The 10,835-nt window shown below is 38.7% G+C and overlaps 1 protein-coding gene across 2 annotated transcripts in view; it reads left to right on the forward strand.

Annotated features, from left to right (window-relative positions):
- The window catches only part of FLVCR1 (FLVCR heme transporter 1), a 32,668-nt gene extending 22,098 nt beyond the window's left edge, over window positions 1–10,570 (forward strand). The window contains exons 4-11 of one of the 2 annotated variants that reach the window (XM_039532794.1): window positions 660–727; window positions 981–1,084; window positions 2,377–2,487; window positions 4,566–4,671; window positions 4,923–5,034; window positions 7,836–7,903; window positions 8,735–8,819; window positions 9,222–10,570. In XM_039532794.1, the coding sequence (XP_039388728.1) occupies window positions 660–727; window positions 981–1,084; window positions 2,377–2,487; window positions 4,566–4,671; window positions 4,923–5,034; window positions 7,836–7,903; window positions 8,735–8,743 (578 nt within the window). In that variant the 3' untranslated portion in view covers window positions 8,744–8,819; window positions 9,222–10,570. Of the gene's footprint in view, window positions 1–659; window positions 728–980; window positions 1,085–2,376; window positions 2,488–2,883; window positions 2,972–4,565; window positions 4,672–4,922; window positions 5,035–7,835; window positions 7,904–8,734; window positions 8,820–9,221 lie in introns of those variants that run through there. The other variant, XM_039532796.1, reaches the window with a different exon arrangement.
- Window positions 10,571–10,835: the final 265 nt, after the last annotated feature.

Genomic DNA, 10,835 nt, shown 5'->3' on the forward strand with positions numbered 1-10,835 from the left:
TGCGGCCACTGGGAGTCGCGATTGGCGGAACCTGCGAACACAGCAGGTAAACAAACTGGCCCAACCCGCCAGGGTGCTTACCCTGGCGAGCCACATGCCAAAGGTTGCCTGCCCCTGGCTTATTGCTTTGTTTTTCTCTGATGTGTGGAAGACCTGGGGAAACAAACTGTGGGAACAATGAAGCTGATGGTGTACAAAATGCTTTTAAATGCACAAAGCAAACCCACTGATGAAAACATAAATATATCTTCTGTAATATCTTTAAGGTATTGTTATCTTAATTATCATATTTAAGAATAGGTAAAATTCATTCAGACGTGATTTTTTTTTTTTTTTTTTTAATTTTCATGCCTCCTTTTAAGGAATAGCTAACATAGACCCCTAAAGTTGTCATTCTAATTCTCCTCATCCAGACAGATGGTGGCTTGAAAACTAGCCCTGAGAGTCTGGGCACAGATTATAGGGGGAGGGTGGGGGCGCTTTAGGATACAGAGAAACCCTTAAAAAAAAAAAGTGCAATAAGTAGACATCTTGCTGGTGACTTAATGAATTTCCTGGTGAGGAACGTTGCTTCTTTTAATGTAAACGTTTGATTATTATTGACACTTACGATATGGTTAATGATATGGAGGATACATCATGTTGTTTTGCTATTGCAGGTATGATGACTGGGGCATTTTATTCTGTCTCCACATTATTGAACCAAATGATAGTAACACATTATCCGGTAAGTTTCTCTTGAATCCTTTGCTTTTTCATTTGTATATCTGTAGAGTTAGTGTCCCAGACGTTTTGTAGGCATTTTTGTGTGATCAAGGATTCAGAGTCTCCTTTGTAGTCCCTTAAAATTGCATGCTCCATACAGTTATGGAGGCGATAAGTACTAGTGTTTGTACTTATAACTGTCATGAGGCCTGAGAGCCTGACGCCTTGAGTGGAAGTGAGTTATTAATAAAAACCATATAAATATTTGTTGAAAGGGAGAAGAAGTGAATGCTGGGAGGATTGGCTTGACACTGGTGGTAGCAGGAATGGTGGGTTCCATTATTTGTGGTTTGTGGCTGGATTACACTAAAACATACAAGTAAGTGAGTGGAGTTGGGATGGGCAGGGGTAGGTGGATGTGCAATTGTGTTAGGGGAAAAAAAGTCTTCTATAAAAATGCAAAGATTCAAGTGCACCTTTGTGGAAGGGAGAAGGGAAATGATTAAAAAAAAATCAGTATGTCCATGATTTTTCTTTGTCCTTGAGGGAGTGCCATGACTGGGACTGTGGTAAGAGTCTTATACTCGATCTCATAGGTTTCTGGCCAGGATGAGATTGGGGCAAGGTTGGGCTGAGTCCACTACGGTGTGATGTGAATTTGTAGGGGTTTCTGTCTACCCCTGTGGCCGGACAATGCATGCATGATGTTAGCAAAATAGGAGAGACATCTTGGGTTCCAGCAGTCCCACCGCTCTCCATTTTATCTTGCTCCAGTTTTTACCTATCAAGTTCCTCCTTTGGTGGAGCATACTGGCATCACCACATTGTCATAATGTAAATTAGGAGTTTAATTTATTAATTTAAATGTTTGCGCCCTCTAGTGGATCTTTAAATAAGCATAAACACAGCCTTTAATCCAGGCCATGTCTGTGGAGCAGAACATTGTTACAGGCTCTGTAGTATGCACATGCTGTGGCATTTAGCAAACATGTACAAGGGAAATAAGGGATGTTGATTTTCAAAACAAGAACTCTCAGTCTTAGAGTGAAGTTCTTATTTCAGTGACTGTTTCTTTATCATAAATTACGTACAATAGCTTTAATAACCCTAGTGGATGGTAATGCAGTAGGATGGTTGCTCTGCTGCATATGATTGGCTAATAAAACAAGCATGTGCCTCAGTTGCTCAGTCTGTAATACAATTTATAAAATGAGTAATTCATTCTAATCAGATTAGGCTTGTTTTTTATCTGACTCTTCACTTTTATTGGAAATAGTGTTCAATTTGGCTGCTTGAGATTTGATGTAGTATAGCATGTAATCCCATAGTATCATTTTGAGAATACAATAGAGCAGGGAACTACAAAGGGCTTGACTTCATCTTCTGGTGTAACTGCTTGTCCTCTGTGAGTCTGAGCAAGTCATTCCTCTCCATTGTGGCTTGAATAAAAGCAGCCATATAACTAAGGGAATGAGGAGAATGGGGACGGACAGAGCCTCACTGAAATGCATGATATATCTGAGTTGGAATTACCTGAAGCAGATTTTTAAAACTGATATTTCAGATGTAGCAAAGAGAATATGTAATATTTACATGACTGTTCCATGTTTGACAATATGTATTGTCTTCTCAGGTTTACAATGGGTATTTTCTCTTGGGTTTTGTTTGCAGACAGACTACTTTAATCGTTTACATTCTCTCATTTGTTGGAATGACCATATTTACTTTCACCTTGGACATTGGAAACCTTGTAATAGTGTTTGTGACTGGAGGAGTGCTTGGGTAAGGAATCAAAGGGGAAAAGACGTTGTAATTCTAGTTGAAAAACTGTATTTAAAGGTATCTAAGGGCTTTTATTTTTTTAAACTAAAATACTATACCTGTAAAACTCCATTTCCACACATACAACCTATCTTCTGCTACAGATACAATGGGTGAGTGAACCAAATTCTGGTCTCTGCTGAAGTCAGTAGATTTACTCTCAATTTTCACTGGTGTGATGAAGATCAGAATGTAGCTTTCTCGTGAGAGCCTGATCCAAAGCCCATTGAAACAAATGAGTCTTCCCATTGACTTCAATGGTCATTGGATCAGGCCCCCAAATAAACAAAAGTAGGGGGTTGGGCATTTGAGCTCACTAATACTAATTGCTAATATGTACAATTTATATTTTCCTAGCATCCAAAATAGCTAGGCACATCCCAAATGCAGAGGAAGATGCAGTCCTTGCCCCCAAGAGCGTATAATCTAAAAAAACCAAAGAGAGGTGAGGAAAGGGATATGCAAGCGAAGCAATTGTGGTGATGATAGGCATTAAGTCTAAGTTTTATAATTTGTAAAAAGTAAGTACATTGGGTTCCCATCTGCCCTCCATCATTCAGTTCGCCCAATTTCCACAGCAATCCCCAGGTGCAGTTTTAGTGTCTCTACTGATGGTCAGTCCCATTCCTCCACATAAATGAACAGCTGACTCATTAAATAGATTAGGTGACTAAATTGGCCAAGTCCTGCACTTTTAAGAAATTGGCCTTTTTAGTAGAGGGGTTTTAGTGAAGAGAGGGTAGTGGCTTTGGGAAGGGAGCTCTGTATATAGAGGGTGGCATGGAACAAAACATAGAGATGGTTATGGGAGAACATAAGAAACACCATACTGGGTCAGACCAAAAGTCCATCTAGCCCAGTATCCAGTGACCAGTGCCAGGTGCCCCAGAGGGAATGAACAAAATAGGTAATTATTAAGTGATCCATCCCCTGTCACCCATTCCCAGCTTCTGGAAAACAGAGGCTAGGGACACCATCCTTACCCATCCTGGCTAATAGCCATTGATGGACCTATCCTCCATGAACTTATCTAGCTTTTTTGAACCGTTATAGTCTTTGCCTTCACAACATCCTGTGGCAAGGACTTCCACAGGCTGACTGTGCATTCTGTGAAAAAATACTTCCCTTTTTTTAAGTTTTAAACTTGCTGCCTATTATTTACTTTCTCCACATCAGTCATGATTTTATACACCTCTATCATATCCCCCCTTAGTTGTCTCTTTTCCAAGCTGAAAAGTCCCAGTCTTTTTAATCTCTCCTCATATGGCAGCCATTCCATACCCCTAATAATTTTTGTTGCCCTTTTCTGAACCTTTTCCAATTCCAGTATATCTTTCTTTGAGATGGGGTGACCACATCTGTACACAGTACAGTACAAGATGCGAGCGTACTATGGACTTATATAGAGGCCATATGATATTTTCTGTCTTATTATCTATCCCTTTCTTAATGATTCCCAACATTCTGTTCACTTTTTGGACTGCTGCTACACATTGAGTGGATGTTTTCAGAGAACTATCCACAATGACTCCAAGATTTTTCTTGAGTGGTAACAGCTAATTTAGACCCCATCATTTTATATGTATAGTTGGGATTGTGTTTTCCAGTGTGCATTACTTTGCATTTATCAACATTGAATTTCATCTGCCATTTTTGTTGCCCAGTCACCCAGTGAGATCCTTTTGTAGCTCTTGGCAGTCTGCTTGGGACTTAAGTATCTTGATACAAAATTATTCATCTGCAAATTTTGCCACCTCACTATTTACCCCTTTTTCCAGATCATTTATGAATGAGAACAAGACAAACGTGTCAGGACTAGAATCCATGGTGGAAGGATATGAGAATGAAATTGTAAGACAAGGGCAGATAACTAGGGAGGGCCAGATGAAGCCCTAAACTATATAAATTCTTGAAATCAAGCACATGACACTGTAAACTGATACTTTAAAATGACCTTTCTTCAGGTTTGTTTTTCATATTCATAACAATGGATTAGAGCCACACTTATGATACTCTTGTCCTTTTTTACCCCCCTTCAGCTTCTTCATGACAGGTTATCTCCCACTTGGCTTTGAGTTTGCTGCGGAAATTACATACCCAGAGTCTGAAGGCACTTCATCAGGACTCCTTAATGCTTCAGCACAGGTTATTGCAGGCTTATTCTTGTATGTGAGGGTAACATTTAATAAAGCCTCTCTGCCTGAATTTTTGGGGAAACAGTCCTACATTTGGCTACTGGCATTTTATTGCGCTCCTATAGTGTTTGTTTGTTTACCAGTCTCTAGACTGGTAGATAAACTGCAATACACTGATGTGGATTTTTATAAGCTAAATTAGAAGAGATTTACTAAGTGAGTCTAATAAAATCTGAAATGTTTTATGATGATTGATTACAGATATTTGGGATTCTCTTTACGCTGGTTCAAGGAAAGCTCATAACAGATTATGACCCTCGTGCAGGAAATCTTTTCCTCTGTGCGTGGATGTTTGTAGGCATTATTTTAACAGGTAACTAATCACATTTGCTATTTATCTTTCTTTATGTGGGTATTTTTGTTCTTTGTTGTTGAGTCAGTGTCTCCAACAAAGCAATAGCGTTTAAACACACAGTTTTCTTATCTATGTCAAAGGATGGAAAATTATTCCTTGATTAAAGAATTGTTATTAATATTTACTGCATGCATACCTCATTCTAAGGACAACATAGCAACTACATATACGGTCATGTTCCTGGCTGCATCTCTACAGTGTCTTCATAAATTTAGAACATTTGACTATTTTCGAAGTGTTGCAAAACATCTTAGTAAACATAAATGAGAAAAACATACATCAGTTTAAAAGAGTACATTAAACTGGATTTATTTTTAAACCCAAAGTATGAAAAAGCACACTTAAGGTGTAGAGATTTTTGGATAGATTTGGTTAAATGGATTTACAGGGTGTAATGTCTGTCTGTTTACAAGCCAGAGTGATTATTTAAAAATGTGGGTTTTTTTTAGATCCAATCAAATACATTGCTCAGCAAATAACTGCAAATTAGGCTGGAAATAACAAATAAATTGTTAACAATGAATGTAATTTGAACAGCTTACTAAGGGTCATGGTCAATTCTCAATCACCGACAGTTTTTAAATCAAGATTGGATGTTTTTTCTAAAAGATACTCTAGGAATTATTTTGGCCTTGTGTGAATGGCCTGTGTTATATAGGACGTCAGACTAAATTATCACAATGGTCCTTTCTGGCCTATGAAAAACCAGGTTTTTTTAACAATTGATTTTAATATTTTTGGAGTGAATGACTATCTCTAGTAGTTGCCTGGGGTGATCACTCTTCTAGAATAGAATGATCCAATAGTTGTACAAACAGACAGAACAAAGCTTTATTTTGTGAAAAAGAAGTTTCTTTGTTTGAACTTGATCTGCCAGTTTGGAGGTGAAACCACAAATTCCTTCCAGTTGCCATAAGAAAAGGGATGGAATTGCCTAGTTACGGTATTAGCCATCAGTGATGGCAGCTATCTCATTCTCTGGAGATTTGACTGCTAGAGGGGTGATATTATTTACAAAATTATGAGAATAAGGAATTGGCTAAAATCTGTAAAAACTAATCCTCTAGAAATCTACCACTAGCAACTAATGTATTGTTGGGCTTTGCTCAAACCTGATGGCTCGAGAGAGCTCAAAGTCTTGTGGGCCCAGTCACTATAGTGTTGGATTGCACATATCCACATGTGCACTGGTGTGTGTATTGGGGGATGGGGCTCTTGTGCATATTGGTGTTTGAGTGGGATAAGAGATTTCTGACGCCCTATGTATATGGGGCATAAGCAATTCTACTAGTAATTGTCTTACAAATTACTAACTTTTTTTTAAAAGGTTTTTAACGGTATGCTATTAATGTGCAAACCTTTCATGTCATCTTGTAGCTGGCTTTTGAGAACTGATTAGGCATTCACTTTTTAATGACTTGTTAAATTTTTGGATGGCGTTGGCATTCTTCACATTTATTTTTTGTCTGCAACTTCTTTGTTAAAGGCAAAACCGTCCATTATCGAATATAATGAGAAAAACTAACCTTGTTAGCCAATTAGAAATACCCACCACTGAGAGTGTGCTTAAGATAAGAACCTTTTGATTATGAGGAATGCTGGATGTCAGTTGGCTAGTGAGGAAATAATGACATTTTATGTGTATGTGAAAGTTTTCCCTCACTAGCTTGAGTTTGATTCCTTGGCTTATGGACCTTTTTTAAAGGTAAATTATCCAATGAAGAACTAGAAATTTGGTCGTTAAAGCTTTATAGGCCTATTTACAGTATCAGCTCATAAAAGTGAATAATAAGCACTGCTTCACTTTTGTAGTAATCCAGAACATTTTTATATATAAGAATTAGGGTTATTACATTAACGTGGTGCAAAGAAACTGAAGCAAATTTCGCTTGTTTTATAGACAGGAGCTTATCTATACCTCAGATAAAGTGGCTTGCTCAATGTGCCACAGCAAGTCAAATTCATGGTTAGTGTGTGGGATTTTTTTTATCTCGGGCCTGTGCTTGGTTCACTAGACCACACTTGTAATTTAATGCATTTGAATGTCAAAGCATGTTGCTTTGAAGAGAGGAACGGACTTTCAGGAATCTTATCTGAGAGTGATTCCTGGAGTACTGAGTCCGACTCACATGCTTTCATTCCCCAGTGGGTGCCATGATAGCATTCTTCTCTGGTGGGCTGATATTTAGTAAGAAATCCCTGGACATTGTGCACTGAGAGGGAACATGGAAGAGGTGCTGGGGCATGGAAGTAGATGCTTTCCCTCTAGAAATAAAACTGTTCTGTTGTTCTTTGATAAAAGAGATTCTGTACATAGGTCTTCTATTCTGAGGGCCTTCTTCTGAGGGGATTTAGAGACATGCAAACAGCCTGACAAGAAGAGGGGAGTTCTAACATTCTCAGACTAGAGAAATTATTGTTTGGTTCACAAATTTATACTTGGGACTTACTTCCCGGTACACATGTAAAAAGCTGAGTATGTGCCAAGAATGTCAACATTCACCACACCCTTATCGATGGCTTAATGTGGCTAAGAAAATGTCATTTAACAACAGTTTTTACATATGACTTCTGTGAGGGGCAAGTTTAAAATTTGTGAATACTATGGGTAGGTGAATAAGTCAGAGTGCAAATAAAGAAATCTTTTGTGAACAAGTGATAAAGTAACTGCCACATCTGTGCCATAATGGTACAGTCAGACTCCTGGATTGGTCGTGTTATGGGAAAGTTGGGAGTTATAAATGTTTTCTTTGTTTCAGCCTTAATCAAATCTGATTTGCGGAGACACACTGTAAATTCCGGGATTTTGAACACAGACATTAAAGCTGTAAGTGATTTAACCTTTTTTATTTCGGTTGTATTATTGCACTTAAATATTTTACTTGTAATTTCATGAGTATTTAACATCAAAATACAATATGTGACTGCTTCCTAATTCAGCTAGAGCAACTGATACACTTCAGGACCTGCCCTCAGTTATCTGATTAGTTCTCTATGTAACCGATATGTGTATATCTCTTAGCGGGAGTACGTGGCTTAGGAGTACATGCTGTACATTTGACATTTCAGTGATACAATGGTCTTCCCAAAAAGTGTGGTCCACGTGTGTCTAAAAGAAAGGCATGGTAGAGTTTCATGCCATGACGAATTTATTGAGTGTGCTTTTGGTGTATCCTAGGGATTGGCAACCTTTTGGCACGCTGCCCGTTAGGGAAATCCGCTGGCGGGCCAGGATGGTTTGTTTACCTGCAGCATCCACCATTTCGGCTGATTGCAGCTCCCGCTAGCCACGGTTCACCATTCCAGGCCAATGGGGGCTGCGGGAAGTGGCGTGGTGCAGGCCGAGGGATGTACTGGCCACCGCTTCCCGCAGCCCCCATTGGCCTGAAATGGAGAACCGCAGCTAGTGGGAGCTGAGATCAGCCGGCACTGCAGACGCTGCAGGTAAACAAACTGTCCTGGCCCGCCAGCGGATTTCCCTGACAGGCTGCCGATCCCTTTGTTCCTTTTGAAATGCGGGAAAGTTGAGCAATAAGCATTGGTTTAGGTTCTTCAATAGATCACAAGATGTGCACCCCAGCTGTTAGCTTTGCAATATATTATGTAGTCACTAGTTGTTTAAATGAGGGTAAACCATTGAAATCTTTCCATCCTGTAGTTTTCTTGACCTTCAAGGAAATGAAGATGCCTTTGTGAAGTCTTACTGTAACAGCATCTATCACACAGTTTTCTGCCTACTTTAGGTAATTCACATGTACCTATAAGTTACAGCAGGATTTCCTTATTTTCAAGATTCTCCTCTATTGTATTTAAATACACTGGGGATGAACTGAATGTTAATTTCCGTAAAATCCATGTCAACGCTCCATCTGTAATATAGATGGGAAAATTATATAATTTATAGGAGATCTAAATTCCATATAATTTTTAATCAAAAATTGGAGGGGAAAGGGAATCTGTTTTTTGTGCCTTTCTATTATCGTCTAACTCAGACTAATTATTCACCAAATCTAGTTTCTAAAACAGTAATGTAGTCTGTCTGGCTATATTGAGAATTTAGTGATCAGTTTGCCTGCGAACAATTAGTCTAAAGTCAGGGATAGCTTCATTTGTATAACTACTTAATCCCTTAATTCTTTCTGCAGGTACCAGTTGACAGTCCTACAGAGCATGAAAAGAATAACACTGTGTTAAAAAACCAGTCAGAATCAGCCATGTGAGGCAGATGGAAAAAACTCTAGAAATGCACAAGTTTCATGTAATAGTGAACTGCACTGATTAGCATAATCATTGGATTTGTATGTATGAGTAGTACGAATTTTGTTAGACTATTGGTGTGAGTCGTGCAGTATTACTGAATGAAGATGCACAATTCATTTTGCCTGAGGCATAAACGGTTTTAACTTTATATTGAATATTTATCATAGCGTTTTTCAAATTTGGTAGTCTCATTGGTAATGGTTTCTTTGATTGTTGTCCACCCTCCTGAAAGCAGTGCATGCTCAGAACCTTATGGTAAAGAAACTTGCATCTCAAAATATAAATGTCATAACAAATGGCCAGTAAGTTTTTAATGAAGTCAATACATTTGGTTAATTCATTTGCCCAAAGTCATACTTTCCTAATGCACAATCCATTACTGGGGAGAGAGGGACTGAGCAGACACACAACTGAAAGGGATTGATATTTTAGCAGTATTTTTAATATAAATGTGTTGCAAATTTTAAACCAGTCCTTCTGTTTGAGGGATTCTGTCTTTAGCACAATACATAGAACAAGAAAATAAATACAAATTTGCAGGCATGAATGTGTCAGTGAGTGAAATCTGAAGCTTTAATTGCCTTGGGGAAAACCACAGTATATGAAACTTGTTGTTCCCCAATACAGGCAAGAGGAAAGACTTTCTGCATAAATTCATCATAATACTTACAGTGGAGACCTAATAGTGATCTATTGAATTTTGAAACACTTTTACAAAGGTAAAGTGTTCATAGGCAACGGAGTGCTATGACTTGATATACCTCCATCAAATGCTTTGAATGCTACTCTAGATAGCTGATGTGAGATGAGTACATGTTTACAAAAAGATTGTGCCTTTATTGCTGAACGTTGTAAACAAGAGCCATGGCTCCATCTAAGTTATATCTGTGTTGTCTTACGTTGTTGTGGAAATTCCATTGTACGTGTTTAAACACCTCCTCTGTGTATTTGCTGATTTAACAGAAAATGTCTTCCATCCTTACCATGTCTCTGCATCATGAACTGTAATGATAGTCTCTAGTTAAATGCTTGTGTTTATCATGTAACTTGCAAACAGCTTGCTTAGAAGTAAAACACATTTGTCCTTCAGCTTTAAACAAATTGTGAAAGGGAAGTGCATCACAGCATCAGCTGGAGCATCTGCTCTTTGTACTGTGGGTCATAAATAAGGTTGATTTTGTCACAGTGATCATGGAAATCATGAATTTGAATAAAGTCTGTGAAATCTTGGAAATGGTTGTAAAACGTATTTGATTATGCCCCCAAGCAGAGTGGCCTTGCGACCTGGTGCACAGGGTCACAGCACTACTCAGGTTTGGCTTATCTGCCTTTCTTTCTCCATTTACAGAGGAGCAGGTGGAGCATAGCTGATTAGTGCATTTAGCTCACAGCACGAAGTCACAACAGCTGGCGTGGGGAGCTGCTGCTGTGGGGTGAGCTCACTCTATAACTCCCCCGGGCCTCGCTTTTCAGTGCCCCTCACTATGCTCTTGCATGTG

Source organism: Mauremys reevesii, linkage group 3 (assembly GCF_016161935.1).
Source record: "Mauremys reevesii isolate NIE-2019 linkage group 3, ASM1616193v1, whole genome shotgun sequence".
Classification (NCBI taxonomy): Eukaryota; Metazoa; Chordata; order Testudines; family Geoemydidae; genus Mauremys; species Mauremys reevesii.